The 22,339-nt window shown below is 34.5% G+C and overlaps 1 protein-coding gene across 14 annotated transcripts in view; it reads left to right on the forward strand.

Annotated features, from left to right (window-relative positions):
• The window catches only part of RBM26 (RNA binding motif protein 26), an 80,664-nt gene extending 62,655 nt beyond the window's left edge, over window positions 1-18,009 (forward strand). For 9 of the 14 annotated variants that reach the window (XM_040991254.1, XM_040991255.1, XM_040991259.1 and 6 more), the window contains 3 exons: window positions 572-658; window positions 9,868-9,981; window positions 11,591-18,009. In XM_040991254.1, the coding sequence (XP_040847188.1) occupies window positions 572-658; window positions 9,868-9,981; window positions 11,591-11,680 (291 nt within the window). In that variant the 3' untranslated portion in view covers window positions 11,681-18,009. The remainder of the gene's footprint in view (window positions 1-571; window positions 659-9,867; window positions 9,982-11,590) is intronic. The other 5 variants (XR_005884921.1, XR_005884923.1, XR_005884920.1 and 2 more) reach the window with 5 other exon arrangements.
• The last annotated feature ends 4,330 nt before the right edge of the window (window positions 18,010-22,339 follow it).

Here is a 22,339-nt window from a genome sequence, read left to right on the forward strand (position 1 = left end):
CACACTAAAAGCAGGCATATGTAATGTGGTTGGCTTTTAAATATCTGTAACAGATTATGTGGTATGATAAAGTATATGGTATAGTTTGGATATCATTACTCTGAATCAGACTGCATCTAATCCTGGAAGTTAGTTATTTTGGGAAAATTATTTAAAATAAATGCATCAGTTTTTCCCATTTATTGAGAATTATGCCAAAAAACCTCAGGGAATGATCTAAGAATTTGATACACTATTAAAAAGAACGTAGTGTATACTGAGATTAATGAGTATCAGAAAATCGGGTTTTGACCATTATTTCATTCAGTTCAACAGTATTGCAACTAATTATAAGGTTTACTAATTATTCAAAGAGTAGAATTATGTAAATAATACTGGAAAAAAGGCCACCCCTTTATCTTATAATATCAAGTACTAGAATGAATTTTTGATCATTTTTTTGTTAACCGGAATGAATTGGTACATAGTCTCTGTTATATTTATTACTATTTTAATGTTGTAAATGCCATTAAAAGTTTTTTGAATATTTCAAAATATTTATTTGGGGGAAATACTTTTTTCTAATTTAAAGCAATATGGTGAAATTGAAGATTGTCAGATTGATGACTCTTCACTTCATGCAGTAATTACATTCAAGACAAGAGTAGACGCTGAAGTAGTAAGTATTAAAAAAAACTTACCAAAAATTCAAATTTAAATGTGTAAACACTGCTTGTAAGTTTTAATATAGACTGATTAAATTTTTATTATTATAAAACAACTCATGTATTTTATAGATTCAATTCTAAGATAACCATCTTCCCTTCCTACTTCTCTTCTTTGCTCTCCCTCAACCTCTTTCCTTCCTACTTTTCTTTTTTTCCCTTTAGATGAATATTTTTAAACTTACATGAGTAATCATGTTTGACCAATAAGTAGAATCTATAAAATGGAATTCATGTCCACCTGAAACATCTTAGTTTAGTTAGACACATCTGTATATAAAATAATATAATTAGAATACTTCAAGGCATTCACTTAGTTCAATGTCAGATTGTTCTCTCTCTTTGGTCAGAAAACTTGCCTTTTTGTTAGGTTTTGGTTTTTAATTTTATTTTTAGTATTGTTTACATAGTTGAGGGGTACATGCCCTTGTGGGTCTCCTATTAGGATTGAAGTGTGGAAGAAGGTGGGTGGGACAAATGTTTCCATTTTTTCCCTCTGGTGTCTGTAAAGAAAGTGTGGGGCCCACTCCTTGCTGTCAAATTGCATCAGCACCTGGGGATGGGAGATGTTCATTTGATGGTGCCCTAGAGACCCCAGTGTGGAGAAGAGTGTTGGAGGGCATTACTTAAGTTGTTTTGATAGCTCTGAGACATCATAGGTTTTGTTGCCCCCAGGTTGAGAAAATCTTTCCAAGGTCTGTTGGCTGACCAAGTCTACTTCAGTGCATGCCCAGGCCTAGCAATATGTTGGTAAGCTCGGCCAGGAGAATGATCCAACCTGTTCTACTTTCCATCCTCTGATGAGGTACTCACTCCTCTGTTGACCTAGATGAGCTGGCCATTATATTCCCTGTGTATATCTGGGCATACTGAGCACCATATATGTATCAGCAACTGAGGAGGCTCAGTCCTGATACATGTACTCCAAGGTCGAACCAGTATCTTAGGATTTTCTCTGTGTGGCCAGGGTTTGAGTTCGACCGTCTACTTGGGAAGTTCCCCAAGCAACTTTGCCTGGGGTGATCTCAGACCTGGTTCTGCATGTGCCAGCCAGTACAGAATCAGGTTCAATCCTTCACCTGCACCAGCCAGTGCACGTGCTGGTGGATGAAGCTACTTGATCAGTCCTACCCTCAGCTTTATCTTTCATGCTAACTGATGGGTGCTGCGGCCTAGCTCAACCTAGTTCAGCCTGACAAAGGTCCAGTCTTGACACAACCTCTGGGAAGCAACCTAGTTGGGGCAAGCCCAATAACCCCTACTGGGCCTGCCCCTGATGTTGGTTTTTGTGTGGCATGTGCTGCCACCTAGCCCAGTCTATTCTGCATCCCATCTGGCTCTCATGCATGCACATGGGTACTGCAGCTTGGCTCAGGCTGGCCTGTTCTGGACCCAATCCTCATGTATGCCATTGGATAGTGCTGCCATGTTGAGCTGGCCCACCCCAGCCCACATGTGCACTGGTGGGTGTTTTGGTCCAACCTGGCCTGGTCTGCTCTCTGTCCTGGCTGCTGGTTGTGCCCTGTGTGCTATGGATTGGCCCAGCTTGGCCTGCCCCCAGACCTGGCTCACACTTATGCTGATGGGTGCTGTTGATAGGCACAGCCTGCCCTGGCCTGCCCTGGCTCTCACACTCCCCAGCAGAAGCTGCAATAAGTAAGGTAGTTTACCGAGTTCCCATACCAGGTCTGTTCCCGCCCTTGGATCTCACATGTGCTGGTGGGTGCTGTGACCCAGTTAGACATGGCTGGCACCAGTCCTGGCACTCACCACTAAGTACTGCAGCTTAGCCCAACTGACCTGCATTCATTCCAGCTCTTACTTTGCAGCCTTGTCCATCCCCTGACCTGGCTCTCATATGAAGAGGCAAGTGCCTCAGCTTAGTGCTGCTGGTTCTTCATCCATTCTGGCTCTTGCAAGTGCCAGTGGGTGCTGGAGCTGAACCTAGTCTGCCCTCCTTCCAACCCCCGACATAGCCTGCATGCATTTGGATGGTTGCTGCAAACTTGCCCAGCCCTGACTCCCCAGAAGAAGAGTGCCCAGCAACCGCTACCATGCCAGTTCCTAGCCCTGGATCTCGGATTTGCTGGTGGATGCTTTAACCTAGCCTGGCCTGACCTGAGCCCAGCCCAAACCATTATGCTCCCCAGCAGGAGCTTTAGCCTAACAAGGAAGTTCCCCAAGTTTCCCTACCAGCCCAATAGTTTGCTTGTGCCAGTGGGTGCCACTGACCTGCTTGGCATGCTCTGCGCTTAGTCCTGGTCTTGGAAGGGCCCAGTGGGTGCTGCAGCCTAACGGAGCTCACGTCCTCCTAGCCCCACACCCTGCCACCCCGTTTGGCATTTCCCACTAAATCTCTATTTATTTGTTTGCCTATTTATTTATGTTAGCATTACTTATTTTTATTGGAAAGCCAGGTATACAGAGAGGAGGAAAGACAGAGAGGAAGATCCTCCTTTTGATGATTCACTCCCCAAGTGACCACAACGGCTGGAGCTGAGCCGATCTGAAGTCAGGAGCCCAGAGCTTCTTCTGGGTCTCCCATGCGGGTGCAGGGTCCCAAGGCTTTGGGCCATCCTAAACTGCTTTCCCAGACCACAGGCAGGGAGCTGGAAGGGAAGCCGGACCACCGGGATTAGAACTGCCCTTGTATGGAATCCCGGTGCGTTCAAGGCGAGGACTTCAGCCACTAGGCCACCATGTTAGACCCGCCTGTTTTAAAATATCTTAATGTTTTAACTTTTTCTTTTCTTTTCTTATTTGAACAGGAAACTATACTAGCACATAGGTATAGTTAGCACAAATTTTGTATAAACCAGACCCAGAATACCTGCCAGGTTTAGCTGTTTTTCTCCCAATAAATAAAGGCTTTCCAAGGTACCCAGCAACTCAGGCAGTTGCCTACTGCTGGAACTTTCTCTTCATTTTATAGATTAGGCCTTTCCGGTTTCCACCTTTTTTTTTTCCTCAGTTGACTTAGCACAATATCTGTTTTCGACGAGGTGAGTGTTGAGGGATAAGATAGAAACTGATCCTGATGTTCAGCCATAATTACCTTCCACCTGCTGCTTTCCAATGGAGAAGTGCCGGCAGGTCCGCGTACCCTCCAACACGACCTCTGCTCCTTCCTTTATTATGCTTAAAGCATCCGTATGTTCTAGCTCTGAAGATATTGTTAGTAATTTAATCTGATAACTTAATTGTCTTTCCAAAGACTGGCCATAAATAAATAAATATATTTATATGCATATAAATACAAATTTTGGGATTAAAACATTAAAAACAAAAGTGAGAGCAGTGTGAAGACTTCATAGCCTAGTGTATTTTTTTTAAAAAGGAATTACTGAAAAGATGAAGTATTTGTCCTTGCCCCTTTTTTTCAAGAATGGTATTATTTTCCAAGCAATTAACTCTGTATAATTGGCAGATTGAAATACTTCTCTAATGGTTTAAATTTTTATTGTTATCTAAGTTTTGAACATTTAAAATTGACTTATACTCTGCTTTTTTGCCGTTAAAATGATCCCTTGTTGAAAACGTAGTTGAAGGAGTAGCTCTCAGGCATTTTAACATTAGACTGAGTCTTGAGAAGTGTTCCCCTGGAGCCCTGGAACTGTCTACTTCGTGATAGTGGATGGAGCAGGTAGTGAATTATTTTTAGAATAGATTCTTGACACTCCAGAGTTTGTCTTTTTTTTTTTTTTTAATTTATTTTTATTGGAAAATCAGACAAAGAGAGGAGGAGAGACAGAGAGGAAGATTCACTGATTCACTCCCCAAGTAGCCACAAAGCTGGAACTGAGCTGGACTGAAGACAGAAGCCAGGAGCTTCATCTTGGTTTCCCACACAGGTGCAGGGTCCCACACAGGTGCTTTGGGCCATCCTGGACTGCTTTCCCAGGCCACATGCAGGGAGCTGGATGGGAAGCCAGGGCCTACAGGATCATAACCAGCGGCCATATGGGATCACAGCACATGCAAGGCAAGGACTTTAACCACTAGGCTACTGCACTGGGCTCAAGAGTTTTGTCTTTAAAAACTAGTTCTGGGGCCCAGCGCGGTGCCGCAAGTGGTTAAGGTCCTCACCTTACACACCCAGGATCCCATATAGGCGCCGGTTCTATCCCGGCAGCCCTGCTTCCCTTCCAGCTCCCTGCCTGTGGCCCGGGAAAGCAGTCGAGGACGGCCCAAAGCTTTGGGACCCTGCACCCGCGTGGGAGACCCGGAAGAGGCTCCTGGCTTCGGATCGGCATGGCATCGGCTGTTGTGCTCACTTGGGGAGTGAATCATCGGACGGAAGATCTTCCTCTCTGTCTCTCCTCTCTGTATATCCGCCTTTCCAATAAAAATAAAATAAAAATAAATCTTTTAAAAAAAAAAAACTAGTTCTGAGTACTCTGTCCTTTAAAAATCTTTTGCAAGATTTGTCAATTGAGCAGCACTTCTCAATTTTTTTTTTAAGGAAAGAGCTACTATTATTAGTTAATGTTCAAATATTACAAATATTAAGTATCTAATAGGAGCTTTAAACAATGTGTATACTATGCCTTGGCTACTTGGTTACTTGGTTAAAAAAAATGTCCTAACCTAAGTTTTGGATGATTTGCTGTTTAATAAGACCTCATGACATGTTTTTGTTGGGTTTTTGACCTTACATGTCTATCTTTATATGTTCATATATGATAGATACTTTTTTTAAAAATGAGTACATGTTGATTAAAATACTAAGTTTAATAAATAAGTAGCACTGAATTATGTGAAATTGAACATATGACAGAATAACTAAGATGAATGGTGGGTCCAATGAGAGTTACTGTTTAGAATACATGCAATTTTGTTTGGATTTACTACTCAGTAGGCTGAAGGTGGAATAGCCACATCTGCTTTAGTAAATATTTTGAATTTAATAGTGAAAGTTCTCAAATTAATAATGTGTCCGTGAGCCAGAAGCTTCTCTGATGTTTATAATATTTACTTTTGAAAGTAATAAAAACATTGAAGTTTTTCTCAAGTGAGAAGAATATAAACTGGAGTGTAATGGTTCTCAGATGTCTTAATTTTATGGTAATAATGTTAAGTTTAAAAATCAGTGTGCGTGTGTGTATATTTAAATGTGAAAGTAAGAATGAGAGAAGAGCTAGACAGTTCCCATTTGCTGGTTTTCTCTTAAAATGCCTGCAACAACCTGGACTGGCCAGGACTTAAGCCAGAAGCCAAACACTCCACCTGGTGGCATGTTCTAACTTCATGACCCATCCTGTGGCTTTGTGCATACTAGAAGAAAACAAATTGGAAGTCAAGCTGGGATCTGAGCCCAGGTACTCCTGAATGGGATGCAGACAACTTCCTCTCTCTCTCCCTACCTCTAATTACTCCACATAGGTCGTCATAAAATATTTATGGGGCCTGGTGTGATGATCTAGCGGCTAAAGTCCTTGCCTTGAATGTACCAGGATCCCATATGGGTGCCAGTTCTAATCCTGGAAGCTCCACTTCCCATCTGGCTCCCTGCTTGTGGCCTGGGAAAGCAGTGGAGGACAGCCCAAAGCTTTGGGTTCCTGCTCCCACGTGGGAGACATGGAGGAAAGTTCCTGGCTCCTGGCTTTGGATTGGCTCAGCAACGGCCATTGCGGTCACTTAGGGAGTGAATCATCAGAGGAAAGATCTTCTCTGTCTCTCTTCCTCTCTGTATATCTGACTTTGCAATAAAAAATAAATAAATCTTTTAAAATTAAAAAAAAAATTTATGGACAGACTTTAGAATAACCTTGTTTGTAGAAACATTTATGAGCATCAACATGTTAATACTATAACGTCCTCTGGGAACAGCATTTTTTTTTAAGTTCTTAGTCTGTTCTTATCCTTTAATAAAGTTGTGAAGTTTACTTTAAATAGATCACATTTGCTTATAAATTTCCCTCCAATAATGCGTATCTTCAGTGCTATTTTAAACGAAATCTTCCATTATATTTCATGCTAACTCTGTTGGACGAGTGTTCATCTGTTTTTATTAGATATATAACTACCGTGTTAATTTTTGATTGTTTTAAATTTTATTTTCTATATTTTTGGATTAGTCATCCAGTCATAACTTCATCAAAATCTAAGTTTTGCCTGTATCTTTTACTTTTCTACACTTAACACTGTTATTTCATTGTTAGTGCTTTTCAGAAAATGTTTAAGCATTGATAATAGGATTTCTTTGGTAAATATATGAAAATGGTTCTAGTATATTTAGTAACAGTGTGATACTGGCTTTTTTTTATTAAAAGCTATGAAGATACTGGTTCTAGTATATTTAGTAACAGTGTGATACTGGCTTTTTATTAAAAACTATGAAGATACTTTTTATCAAATTGTTTTATCATGCATTTGTATTTATAGAATAATGGATTAAGTTTATCTTTTGCTTTTTTGTACTAGCCACTTAACATTTAGTATAAATCCTATTTTACTGTATTTTTTCTTTGATAAATCACCAACATTATCCTTTTTATTTTTACTTCTAGAATCGGTTTTTTAAAAAGTAAGACTGTTTTGTAGGTTTCGGGAGGAATATTTTTTTTTAGGTACTTATATTACCTGTCCTGGTTAAAAAAAAAAAAGAGGGGTAAGCTTTCCATTTTTGTTCAAACTCTTGGGGTAATTTAAGTACAGCCTTGGATGTGTTTCACCTGTGAAATTACACAGATCTGATGATTTTTATAACATCCTTTGAAACTTTCTGGTAGCAATGATTTTTATGGACTTTTAAATGAAAACTTCACTTTATATTTGGTAGTTTCTTTTCAAAATCTTTTATCTAGTTTGTTAGCTATATTTTAATTGAAGTGAGCAGATTTTTTTACCTTCATTTGAAGTTATGAACTAGGAAAGACCAAGGAATTTCTGAAAATAATAAGTGTGGAGAGGACTTTTAAAGTGCATGGCACAATATCCATAAAGCAAAATGTTGATAAATTCCAATGTATAAAAAATTGAAACTTCCTAGAAGAAACAAAACCATCCTTCAGTAAAAACATACATTATGTGTATATATAAACATAATGAAGATTCAGCTGGAAAATTGGACAAACCATTCAATTAGAAGAATACCAGGAGGCTACTTCAGGGTGTAGGGGAGTATTTTATTCCTGTAGAAAGTCGCATTAAATTTTGAAAAATATATAAAATTGTTCTTAGACTCATTATTGTGTGAGTGTGTGTACACTACATATATGTGCAGCTGTATGTTATCTGCACAAAAGTGCATAGGTATATAAATTTCCAATTGTTGAAGAAAAATAACATCTTTTGATATGGGTATTAAAAGTATCTGAACATTATAATGTAATAAGCTGTAAGTAAAATGTATAAATATACATTCGTGAATATACAAGCTTCTAGTATATATGTGGAAAAATACTTGCAGAACTTTATTCCAAACTCTTCATAGAGTAGTGGTTATCTGTTGATATTAGGATAAGCATGTGTTAGAATATTTCTACATTATGTGCACTGAAATTCTGACTTTAAAAAAAATGGGTAGGTTACAGAACAAATTAAAGATTTCCTGTAGTGAATTACTTGAGATATTGCCTATTAATTTCTGTTAGTTTAAAATGATTTATTAAAGTGAAAATAACTATGAACCATGAATGTTTCTTATAAATTAGAAATTTTTGTTCTCCTGTATGCATTTGCTTTTTCATGAAGCAAAACCCGTTATTTCAAAAAAATTTACACAGCCTAATAGTCAAGTTTGCAGTGGAGTAAAGTTAATAAAAAGTTAAATATACTTAGCCTTCTGTATGTGCGTGGCAGTGTCTTGGTGTTGGAGAACACCATCCTCTGTCTGCCAGGCTCGTTAGAAGGAAGCTGAATCAGAAGCAGAGGCAGGACTTGATTTCAGGATGTGATCATGACAAGCTATGGCTTGACCCGCTATCACAGTGTCTGCCTCCGGTACATGATTGTTACATAATTGAAACTCTTAGAAGCTCAGCTCATCTTTTGAATTTCTCTCAAATTATGGAACACATCGACACTTTTTGATTTTTAGAAGAAGTTGTTTTTAACTGAATAAGAAGATGAGTTTTATGAGCAGTCATTTTGCATGTGGTAGTTGGGATTTGTTACAGTAGCATGATGTGTTTAATGTAATAATTATGGTTTTAAAAATTTGCCATTTCTTTCTCAACTTAAATATATGTGAGTACTTAAATTCTAATTATCTAACATTGTGTTGAAACCATAGATTAAAAACTCCTAAACTGTATTTTAATGGGCTTGAAAACTTCTAAATTTATCATAAATTTATGTTAAGTGTTAAAATTTATACCTAGGGACTTTAATATCACACAGCTCATGTTCAAATGTCATTGAACCTGTAATTGTTTCTACATTTCATTTTATGCCATACTTTGAGATTGTACTATCAATCTTTGTGACTATGAATTATTTCTGTATGTTGCTAACATTGATTTATGTTATTTTGTGTTACTTTAATTTGAATTCACCGTTTGCAAACTAACCACGTAAGGTAGCAAGCATTTACAGTTGACTGCTTCCCAAATCCTACATTTTTCATACTCAGTTTTGAGCTTTGAGGAAATACTGTATTTTTAGTTGCTTTTTTTCTCATTTATTGGATTACTTAAGTTTTATAGTAGTTACACATCAGACATTTTATAGTAGTTGTGATCATCTGATATAATTTGAATATGGAGTGGTACCTACCTTACACATGTAAAATTATTTTTATATTTGTGAAAGGCTTCAAGTTAATTACTACTTATCACCAATGGCATTATTTCAGAAATGAGACCTAGACTCTTGAAATGTCTTAGGATGACTATGTTAAATAGTTATCATCATGTAGTAAATATTCAGATATATTTCTCCTGGTCAGATGTATTAGCCAGTGATAAAATAACTGTGTCTTTTTTCTTTTGAGATATATTTCCAGACACTAGTCCAATTTTAGAGATAAATAGCCAAAAATAGTAAATTAGAGTACATAAACATGATAAGTTACAATAAAAACAGTAAATTTAGATGTGGATAACTGCTAAATATAGACAACTATGTTTAGTTATGTTTGTTTAAATATTAGGCAACATAAACATTTTTTTGGTTCAGACATTACTAATGTTTTGTATTCCTATGTTCTTAATTATTTTAGGCTGCAGTTCATGGAGCTCGTTTTAAAGGGCAGGATCTAAAATTGGCATGGAATAAACCAATAGCTAACATTTCAGCAGTGGAAACAGAAGAAATTGAAGCTGATGAAGAGGAAGTATGTTTTTTTCCCACTTGTTTTTGCCCTTAAGTGTTCTTAGTTTTTATATAAAGTGATTTTAATGGCTGTGATTTTTAACATAAAGCTTTTATTCCCGAGCCATATTCCAGCCAAGGGATATCAGATAAACACAGGCAACTTTAAGTTTTCAGATTAATAAGAAGAGCTCTGGGTTACTTATCCAAAGAGAATATACGAAAACCACATATACACACACATATATATATATACTTAGTTTCATTTTCTGTTAGACTGTAATAATTATTCATTAGATTTTTATCCACAGGAAATCTTGCGATATTTTTTTAGAATATCTATTTGATTCAGTTGCTTTATCAACATTTCAGCTTCCTTTTATTTTAATTCATGTCATTTTAGTTCATTAAAATGAATGTCTGCTATATTGTAGATATGGTGATAGGCACAAAAATGAATAAGACACGGTCCCGATACAAAGGAGCTTATAATCTGGAAGGAGGGGTGGTGGCAGATGTATGAGAAACTAATTATGATAAAAGGCAGAATTATATGTTTAATAAAGATGTTGAACAACATGACTTACTGTCAAGAAGAGTCTTACAGGAGGTATTGACAGTAGAGCTGGCCCTTGAGTGATGAAACAGCTTTCCTTTACCAGAAACTGGGCTGGAAATTATAGTTGAAAAAAGGCATTTCAGGCAATGATAAACTTTAGGATAGGTTTGGAAAAGTGCATTTTTCTTGGCAATAAGCAGTTTAATGAGAGAGATGTGTGCATACAGAACAGAGAAATGAAAGTGCCCTTAGATATAAAAGACTTAGAAGTATATATTTTGTTTAATCATGAAGCAACTATAGGAAAAAGTCTTTAAAAGTTTAAGGTAAGAAAAAAGTTTAAGGTAAGGAAAGTATGTCATGGTTTGGCTGTATTAGATCGGCTAATAACACTTCACTTTGTTTGAAGAGCATTTCAAGGCTGTTATACATATCCATAGTTAAATGCAAAAATAAAATGTATGTTATGAAACTCATATACATGATTTGTCATTTTATATTTTAGATTATACCTTTGTCCTTCCATGAGTTTGAATTCAATGGGGAGAAAAGCAGGAGAGCTCCTGGTATTAGGTATTTTAAAGTTTGAAAAAAGCAGTCTGAGAAACTTACAAATGGAATGGTGGAAAAAAAGAAATGCTATACGAGAAAATATTTGCTACTTACTGCAGAAAAGAAGTAGATATCTTGGTAGAATTTTATACAAGCTACTGATTCACTAGTGTTCAGGGTTAGACAAGATAAGTCAGAAACGTTCTGATTTCTGTTTTAAAGAAAATACTGAGCAACATTTTTAGTATGTAGAAAGTGGCTTTATTTGGTAAAGAGGACAAACAGTGTATACAGCGACTTCATACGGTGTTTCTGTAGTGCCTGTTTCATGCAAGCAGTAGATACTATAGAAAACCATTTAGTAGATAAGTTACTTTTCTTTATTTCTTTAATATTCTGGCTATAGAAATACCTTTTGTATTCAGCTCTGTTGAGAGAGATCAATATTTAAAAGTTACCTTTTTTTTCTTTTTCTTTTTTGTTTTTTTGGGTAAATTCCTAAATACATTTTAACCTAAAGTTTCAGGAAGAGTCTTTGGTGGATGATTCATTACTTCAAGATGATGATGAAGAAGAAGAGGACAATGAATCTCGTTCTTGGAGAAGATGATTTGCCTGATCATTGATCTGCATATGCTAGAACTCTACCTGTGTTGCATTAGGATTATCTAATGTACTTTACATATTTGTAAAAACAATTTTTGCTAAAATGTGATGAAGATGGATTTCACAAATAGACAAAAAAGAAGAAAACTACCTTCTGATCCTGTATTTTGAAAGATTGATATTTACGTTTTATTTCAGTAAACAGTTGCTAAAGACATCACACTAGAAACATATGCAATGTTTTTATTACATACTTCTGAACATTACAGAATTATTTGGGTTCTTTGTAATTTAATGAATAGGTCTGAAAACTTATGACCAATACTTGTTATAACTTAGAGGATTTTGTTTTACTCCAAATAAGGAATGAATTTGCATTTAAAATCTTAATGAATGTTTTCAAAAATTGAGTAGATAACATAGTGCTCTAACTAAAATCTACAAGTTATGTATTCATATTACATAGTAGTATGCTTAGGCTTTACTATGTATTAGCCTTTTGTTGGACTTGTGTATGTATTTTACCATATGGGTTTTAATGATAATGGTGTATGACTGCTTTACGTATGAGTCCTTATGCATCTGGATGTTAAAAAAATAAAGTGGAATGGTCTCTTAAAAAAAAAAAAGAAAGAGAAAAGAAAAAGCAATGACAAAAAAAAAAAAAAAGACCAAGACAATGTTCCTTCATTTTTAAAAGAAAAAAAAAAAAAGGAAAAAAAGATTTAAAAGACGTAAGACCATTCCAGATGGCGAGATACACTTCCCCGTGCCCCTCAGTTATCACCAAAGCTATAATCACTCATCTACTCCAGCACCTTTACAATAATGTTCAATCCAATGTTTAAAATTTATACCACTTCAGTTTGGTTTGATCCTATAAATTTCAACAGATGTCTTAAAATTTAAAAGCAGGCTGATTAGTTTGGAACCAGTCTTCAAGTAGAGCTAACATTTGGTGAATAAGAAAACATCACATTACATTTTGGATGTATGAAAGAAAACTTGAGCATTTGAAGATATATGAATAAAGAAATGTACTATAGATACTACTTTAGGAAAACACTGTTTGGTAAGTGTTTCAGTCTGATATTTTAAGTGTGTATTTCCTATTCCTGCATAAAAATCTTTGAAATTTACAACAATATTGTGATTTTAAGTGGATTTCTCTGGCAAGTGAACATGATCGTTGAAAGTTCATACAGTAGTTTCTAGGAAATAAATGCATGGGGAATGGGTTTACCTATTTATCTTTTAAAATCAGTCATTTTAATTGCAAGTATTTCTCTTGAGATTTAGTGATAATATTAGAAATTACATTAAAAGTAACTTCCATATTGAGATCCTAACAATTAAAAACTATTAATTCTGCCACCATCATAGTTTTCTATTAGTAGAATAACTTGTTGACCCCATCCCCCACTAGGGATTAAAGTGGTGTTATTGTTAGTACCATTCCACAGAAATGCTTGAATAACAATTGGTGCACATGTTTATACTTAAAATTTTTAAATCGAGTTTCAGTTTTCAAGATAGTGACTTTACACAAAAATTTCTCTACTAAGTTCTATGATACATTTTTGTGTAGTCTCTTGTATGTTGACTATGTGCTATTCTGATTCATTAGGTAAGTTTCTTTTCTTTTCTTTTTAGTAGTCGTGAAAGATGCCAAATTGGCAGAGGCTCACGTTTCTTCTCTTTACACCAAACAGGTATTATAAAGAAAGTAAATCTTTCCAAGGCCAGTTAAATATCTCCATACTGATTTTTGGCTTTATAATTTGATTAATAAATTTAACCTATTTTTAAAATTTTGTAAAATTCCCTTATAATGTGACTGAAATGACCTTTTCTGTTTATTTCAATCGATAAATAGCCAGTTCCCTTACTGTGAAATTCTGTAGTAGCTGGAACTTAAACTGTATTAAGCCATATTTTTTAGTTATTTAAAAGACAGGTATGATTCAGATTGGTCCCAAAGAATGGGAATAATGTTACCAACATTGATTAGATTCACAATTAATGCTTGTAGAGAGCATTTGTATTTGAGTTATAAGTGCTAGTAATTATGTTCCTTGATTTTTTATTTATGAATTTATTTATAAATACTAGAATTCCATATGTACATTCATATGTTCTCATTTAAATATTAAGATATTTCCTGGAAGCAGTGAATTTTCATTTTACAGATAAGAAAACTTTACACTAATACAGGTGGAGTGACTTGCCCCAAATTGTAGCTAGCAAATGGAAGGGACTACATTTAAATGTAGTCATTCTTATTTCAGTGCCATTTTTTTAAACTACATATTGTTGCCTTTTGCTACTTATTGATTGTGAGATTATGTTTATGTTACTGTAGAAGTTCTTGATCATTAGGCAGTTTCTACTTTTACGCTGCCTCTTAGTATAGCACTTTGTTCATATCTCTGTTACAGTAATTATGTTGTAATTAATTTATCTGGTTTATATGTCTGTCTTCCCCACTAGATTGCAAGCTCCTCTAGGAAGGGGACCATGTCTTATTCATCTTTTTATCTTTAGTGCTTATCAGAAAGCCCGAATCATAGTGGGCACTTAGATGTTTGTTGGATGAAGTAATGAATGAGTGCATATTTAAATTTCCAGTAATAGAGTGAGGATTACCTGTCTTATTCATTCTTATAAGTTTTCCAAGTATCTCTCTTGAAGGTCTGTCCAATTTTTAGGACCATTTTGCTAAATAACTGATACAGTTAAACTGTTAAGCTTCTCTCAGTGGTGTGACTAGTACTGCTGGAGGTATACACATGTAATCCTGAATAGAATTTCCACAGTAATTTTACTATTAATATTTTGGAGTATTAATGTTGCAGTCATTTTCAGGGGTAAAAAGTCTTAATTTCTATCAGTGTCTGCGATTATAAAGGCTGACAGTCACCAATCTAGTTCATCCCACTACTTTATATTAAAAGCAAACTAGTGTGTGGTTAAGACAATTTTGGTCCAACTATGTGTTTGACTCTGTGGCCTCAGTAAGTCTTTTGCCTCATTCGAAATTGTTTCTTTGCTCATTGAAAAGGGTTGGACTAGATGATCTCTGAGGTCTCTTTCAATTAAGAAATTTCCCTGGTACAATATTAATGTTTTTGCTAAATCAGTTTAATAAATTTAAGCCAATGCTTCCCATGTGCTGTTACGGTTGTTTCTATCCTCTTACCAGTGGAAACAACTTTGATTTTGTTCATTCATACACTGTCTCTTGGTACTCTTTGGTACAGTTTTTATGTAGTGTTCTTGAGTGCTTGCATTTGCCAGCACAAATTCCACGTAAAGTTTATGGAATAACTTCTATTTTCACTGGCCCTTTCCCTTCCTAATTAGAACTTTTCATTTTGCTTCTGCACTCAGTGTTTAAAACCACAGATATGTACCTGTATCCAGATACAATCAGTCTCCCAACCACTATGTATTTGTCTTCGCATCTCAGTTTACTTTGCTTATGCCTTTTATAATGTGCTGCCTAAAACTATAAATGCCTTTTTTAATTCTACAGCTCTTCTAACAAGTTTTTTGCTTTAGTACAGAACTGGGCTGTGTAGAATGGGTTGGAAATGGGTAAAAGATTAAGGATGATGTGGACAGCTTCTATAGGAACAAATAAGGAAAAATAAATTACTGTTCAAAGATTGATTAGGGTCATCTCAGGGGATGGTTGCATTTTCATTTTACATAAATTTTTTTTAACCTATTTCAATCATTATGGCTCTAAGCAGTGTTTTCAGTGTTAATATTTCAGTAGTTACTTAACTGATGGCCACAGATTTAATGGAAACATGTTATAGGAATGGGAGAGTGTCCCATAGCTATTGTTTCATTGTAGTATGATTAAGTGTAACAATTAGTAGTTTACTATAAAGTCAGAATTTCTTTGTTTTAGCTGATTAACTGTAGAGACTATGACTGAACTTAAATGAAGGAAATATTTTATAACTAGCATCGGTTTGAAGGGCTTATATTTCTAATATTGGGACGTTAGCCATTAGTTAAGAAGATTCAGAAAGAAAGCAACTTCTTTGGTATGTTGAAACATCAATGGCTATTTTAGGGTTTTATGCAAACTTTGTCATATTTTCTTCCTTTCCACCCCTCCCCCAACATGTAATGATTAATTATGGCCTTTCAGTTTTAGTCCTTCTATGATTTGTTTAAGTATTTGTAAGGTCCAGCCTCCCTCCACGCCCCACATGTTTTTTGTTGTTTTGCTTTGTTTTTTTTTTTTTTTTTTTTTTTTACAAAGGACTGCCAGCCTTTTAAAACAGTATGGAATTCTGTTACTAAATTAGTTCACTTTTGATCATTTTCACAGGCCTTTTGTATTTTTAAAAAATCCAATCAACTAAAAACCGAAAATTTGATGTTAGAAATTAAAACTGATCAAAAGCGTATGTAAGGCAGAAAGGACATTTCCTTATCCCCGATCTCAGGAACTACCTTGTTCTTGCTAACTTCTTGACTTGGCTAGTTGCTTTGAGGTATGTATAAAGGCCATCAGAGAGGAGTCAGTGTGTCTCAGTCTCTCTCTCTCTCTCATCGTTACATACTTACCAAATAAAACAGATGCTCCTCCAAAATAGCAACCTGCAAGTCCTAGGACAGTAAGAAGTCTCGGTGAAAATGACTGCCGTTCACAGGAATTTCCAATGACTGCATGCTTACCTGAAAGACATCTAACTTGATGTAACTTTCCTTGAAGTTTATTGGTACTATGTACTCATTACTTAAATGTAATTGAAACCATTTTAATTTGATTCACTTTTGTGTGTCAGTTCTATAACTGTTACCTCCTAAGTTCCTCCCTTCTTGTCTGTTTATTCCATCCATCTTGCCATCATCAAAAGTTAGCCTTCCAAATACCACTCTCATTTTGATGTGTTCTTTAATCTTTTTTTTTCTGCCCTTTTATGCTTAGTGTAGAATTTCACATTTTATAGTGTGATTAAAGAAATGATTATTATAGAGTGTTTAAAGGAAATTGCACACACCTTGCAATTTAAATCTTTGGGAAACAGAAGATTGCTTTTGATTTTATTTACAATGCTTCAGAATTTTTTCCCCCTGATTTCTTAAAAAAATTTTTTTTTTTTGCCTATTCTCACCTCTCTGAAAATATGCTGTTACTAGATTTTCTAACCAAGGATTTTAGATCATAGCCATATGGTGGGTCTATGATCTTTGAAGCTAGTCACTTCAGGAAGCGTAGTATAAGTTCTTATTAAAAATAATTTTAGCCCAAAGATGATCTTTTGTGTAATTTGTCTGCAACCTTTTTTTTTTTTAAGTTCTTTCTCAAATAGCTTTTCTTTTAATGTGTGTAGAAGTTGGACATCAGTATATGGTGTGATTCAATTTTTAAATATGTTTACTGTCTTCAAAGGTTTTTTTTAATAGTATTCTCTTTTTCCAGCAGAGAGAAATCATCATTGCCTGAATTTAGTTTTGTGACCTACAAGAGCAAGACCTGTTCCTGTCTGGAGACGACTGTTAAAATATTATCATCTTGTCATTTTTTGTGTGCCCTTTATTAATTTGAATAGATGTTTACATGTACAGGATTATCATCTTTACAGTTTGAGTACCTCTGAATCTAGAAATGTATCCAAATGTGTACTCTGACCTTATTTTCAAATGTTTTCTTTCTAGCCTTTTTTTTTTTAACATACTTCACAAAGGAATAAGACCTCTTGGTTTTGTAGTATGAGATACATTCAGTCTCAACTAAATTGCAGAGTGTGTCTGGGAACTCTACAAAGCCATGATACTGTGTTCATTTGTGTGAACAATTTAGAATGAAGAAAATGAATTGAAAAATTTAAATATGATTTTGGTTCAAAATTTTCTGGGATTTAATATATATTTCTGGGATTAAGAATCACTTAAAGTAATTTTGAACACATGATGAAGTACTTTTTTTTACATGCTATAACTTGCCTGTTTCTTCTGAATGTACTTACTGATGTTGCCATGGCCACTTAATTTTCTTTTTTATTCTTATTTCTTCAAAACAAATTTTCTTTCTTTGAAAATAATAGATGATGATATGGAATACCAGTATTAAAACATATCTATTAAATGTCTAATTTTACAGGGGTTTTTTTTCCTATGTCTTCTTTACTTGCAATCAAGACATGAAGTACAAAGACAATCTTTAGAATATCGCTTTCACCTTAAGAAGTATTTGTATAAATTATTTATAAATAATGTGGCTTAGACTTATGACAGATATGATTAAATCTCATCCTGAATATTCACTCACATATCCTTTTTATAGTGGACATCATAAAACATTTTTTTGACCAAGTGTTTGTTTTTTCTTTTGTAGATTATCAGGAGACATTTGAGAAGTTGTTACTGTTGGTACTGTCAGAAAAGTCTAAGTTGTACAGATTATGTTTGCCCTTGTTTTAGTTCCATTCAGCCATACTCATCCTTTTTCGTGTGTGTATGCAAAGCTGACTATTCTGCATTTTTCTCCCCTTGAATATGCATTGTAGTTGTCTTAAATAAAAAATAAAATGTAGTGAACACATAAGTCATGTAAACTATCTATTTTGATCCACATTGATTCAGAATGGCATGGCTGAAGAAGCAGCTTATGTAAATCTTCTCAGTGGAACCTAACAGTCGATAAGGCATTTTTCTTAAGTAAGCTTTTGTTTCATATTTGCCAGTTAGGTAGCTACAAGTAAGTTAATATTTTCCAAGGTCAGTTTGCTACATTTCATATTCAATGAAGGATTCTCCATCTCTACACTATGGTTTCACTACCAATCTAGAAACCATAGAACATTCTCTGAAAAGATGTCACTTGCTGTTAATAATTTTGATTAGTTTCTGGAGGACCACCTTCAGATGTCTTTTACCATCTTCCTTTTTTCCCTGAGCTTTTAAAATAAAAGCAGAAGCAGCACCTACCTGCAACCTCCTCCCATAAGAAGCTATTGAGAACTGGAAGTCAGTGTTGTTTCATGATCATTAAGATCATTGTGCCTTTTGAAAATTGCTAAAATTCAGTTGACCAGTTACATGATTAAATTCTCATATGTCAGTAAATTTAAAGTAAGTTACATTATTTCATTTTCCTGAATAAGATTCTCATGGAGCCATGTATAGATAAATGTACAAAATCACTTTTGTGTAATTAAATGAAGCAGTTTAACTCTGCATGATTGCATTATAGAAGCCTTTTATATATTTCTATTTTTCAGTATACTTGGATTTTACAGTATTAGCTGCTCTAGTCATGCTATATTTGGGTTTTTTTTTAAATAGAGTTTATAAATATTTATGCTCAAAGTATACAGATCAACTAAATATTTTTGGTCTTGTTTACAAGATGAATAATACTTTAAAGTGAAACTGACCCCTCAAGTGTCTTAGGAAATTGTTATGGTGCTACAAAACCTTTCAGTATTCATTCTTAACCTGTTGCTTAGACTTTTGCTAGGGTTTAATTTATGTTTGCTTGTGATTTAATCTAATCCAGCAGCTTAATTATAAAAGTGATCTGTGCTGAGTTATGTAATTTACCCAGCCCATTTAAAAACACCTCATAAATTAAGGAAACGATGCAAAGTGCACACTTTGTGCCCCCCTCCTCCTCACCCAAGTACTTTATTTTGATAAGAACAAAGTTGTTCTTTTGGCTAGAGTCAAAAATAATATCCAGCAGGGTTCTTCTCTCATTTCAGATGGAAAATTTTTCAAATCCTGAAATGTTACATGATCTGGTTCTGCTTTAAATTTCCATTAGTCTGATTCAGTAGGAGGAAGAGTAATTCCTAAATATTTATGAAACATTGATGAATTTTAATGAGCTGTATTATTTTATTATAAAGTTTTGCTTTAATGTGTAGATTTGTTTTGTTTCCAAGATTTCATTCCAGCACCCAAGTGAATGTTCATAGGATACAGTTCTCAACAAAGTTTTCGTAGATGTTTATTTTTGATTCTTAAAAATCTTAAACTTGTTTGGGGTATGATAATTACTTCAGCACCAGATTTCTTTGAACAAGTGGTTTATTTTAACACAATTTCTGTGGACTTTTGAATCTGAAAACACCAAAGGAGTCTTGTCTGGAGACTGGATTTTTAATACCTGTGCCCATAAATATCCCATTTCATGAATGTGTGTTGGCATGGGAAAAAATATTCCCTGCTCTTCGAGTGGAGCAAAAGCAATTTGTTAAGCTGTAGCAGCTTTTTGTTTATTTTTTAAAAAGTGGTCATAAAACTTGAACTGAAAGATAAAACTTGAACTAGAAAATTACTCTTGTATGCTTGGAGTGTTTATAGTATTACATATTTATGTGAGATTGTCAACATTTTTATTTATAGTTGAATTATGTTTTGTTAAATATTCATGTTTATTATTTTTATATTTTGAGAATTTTGAAAATAAAATAGTCTTACTAAAAACAGTTGTTAACGTTTTAAAATTTCCCAAGCTCTTATATCCGCTATATTAATATAGATTGTAGAAAAGAAAGTTAGAGCCTCAAAAATATTTACAGAAAGAAATGGCTCTACATTCTCTTTGTCTTCACCTACCTTTCTCACGGTTTGATTTGAAAACAGTTTTGGCCCAGTGTGTTCTTGGTTCCTTATCTCACATATATCTTCGTTACCTTTTCTAATTCCTGACTCTACTGCTGTAAACTTGTTCTTTGTTTCAATTTGTCAGGCATTCTTAAGTATAAAAATACTGCAATTACAAGGAATGCTTTAGATTCCTAAGTGAAATTAACCATGAAGTGCTCATATTATCAGTTCTCAAAGCCATTAAAAGCCTTCACAACAGCCCCCAAACTTCTTAGAGTTTCATCTGAACTTTTTTTGCCTCCTAATCTTGTTTGGCCTATTGTTCACATTCAGCAGGTTCGTATCATGTTAAATTTCACTGGATGATAAGTATTACATATTTATTTTCACTGCAGATATACCTTCTGTGATCTGTAGTATGAGTGAATTAAATGTGGTAACATGTCTTCTGATTGGGATGCCAATTCTGTGGGGGGGAAGAAAAGTCACATTTCAGAAGTGCATATGTCTTAAAATCTAACTTGAAAGATTTGAATGTAAAATTGTCTTAGCTTTGATTATTAGTAACAATGCACTTAGTAAAAACATGCATGTCTATATATATATAGCCAGCCCTTGAACACTGGGAATAATGTAAGTCTTTACTTGACCCAAGAAATACCTCCACAAAGTATGAATGAGCTTGTTCTTTTAAAATCTTTTAAAAATTATTTGCCATTTGTGTCACTGTAGAAAAGCTTGGAATTTAAAGCAAAGTCTTGGTTTGACAGTCTTGAAGGTTATCATTGTTTTAAGAGTTTTTCCAGATGGAAATGAATTCTCATGGAATCAGTTCCCACTGGGGGCACTTAACAGCTTTCTGTTTCTTTAATATAAATGATGTTGTGGTGAACTTAAACATCTTTCTACCTTTGATGATTTTTCTGTGATAGATAACCTCAGAACTATTAGTTAAAGTATATTCGTTTCTAAAATTTCTCAAGTATTTTGAATTTAATCTTTTACAAAGCAACATGTATACATAGATTCTTGGAGAATAACACAAGTTCAATTTTCAGCTTTCAAGCTTCCTAAATTCATTCCATATTCATAGTGTAACAAATTATGGCTGGGAAAATAGTTAAATTCTCAAGCAGTCATGACTGGTACTGTTCTTTTACACACTGTGAAGTTACTAAAGTTGAGTATGCCATGGTTTTTTCTTGGAACCTCAAAATTTTAATAATTTTGTTGTACTACTTTGTAAATTTTCATAAAAGAGTGGCAAGTAATTTGTAAGTAAATGGCAGAAACAGAATTGTAACTAGCAGTTCTGTTGCTGTATTTACTGAAGGAATACCCATATCCACCACATGAGAATAAAAAAAAAGTTTACATTTTTTAACTCCCAAATTTTTTGGGGGGAAAATTTACATTGCTACACACAAAGCATGAAAAAGAGTATGAAATGAGAGATTTGGATAAGGGAAAGTGGCATTTCCATCATCTTTTCCGTTATAAACATGAAAGACTTATTGGAAGGGTAGATTGTTTATGTTTTACATAACTTCTTTATGGACCATCAATATTTTCCTGAGCTACCCAGACACTGCTGGCTTTTATTTGAAAATGAGAACATTTTGGACATAATATACAGTGTTTATCATAAGGTTTTCAGTGTTACAGAAATAATTCTTAGACTTTGGTTTTTTTTTTACAAGTGTGTGTTTTGTGTGCAATGATACATCTTGATGCATGATTCTAAATAATACACCATATACTGTGTTTTTAGTTTATGGCATGGGCTAATGAAAAGGCCAACATACTGAAGATTTTCAGAGACAAAACTAACCAGATAAAGCAAGCCATTAGTCTTTAGTATTAAAACATTTTTAGTGTAAAAATGTCTCTACTCAAAAGGTCTAGTTTAAGTCAGATTGTTTAGGCTATCTGCAAATATAAGTGGGTATTTGCCATTTCATGGAAATAACAAACCTAATTCCAGGAAGTTAAGGCAGTGTTTAGTTTAGCTGAAGCCTAGCTCCACCTCAGCTTCTTGCTAGGAAGCATCACCCCTGGTGGAGGCAGTAATGATGGCTGAAAC

Source organism: Ochotona curzoniae, unplaced genomic scaffold (assembly GCF_017591425.1).
Source record: "Ochotona curzoniae isolate NIBS_2020 unplaced genomic scaffold, NIBS_Ocur_1.0 contig_64, whole genome shotgun sequence".
Lineage (NCBI taxonomy): Eukaryota > Metazoa > Chordata > Mammalia > Lagomorpha > Ochotonidae > Ochotona > Ochotona curzoniae.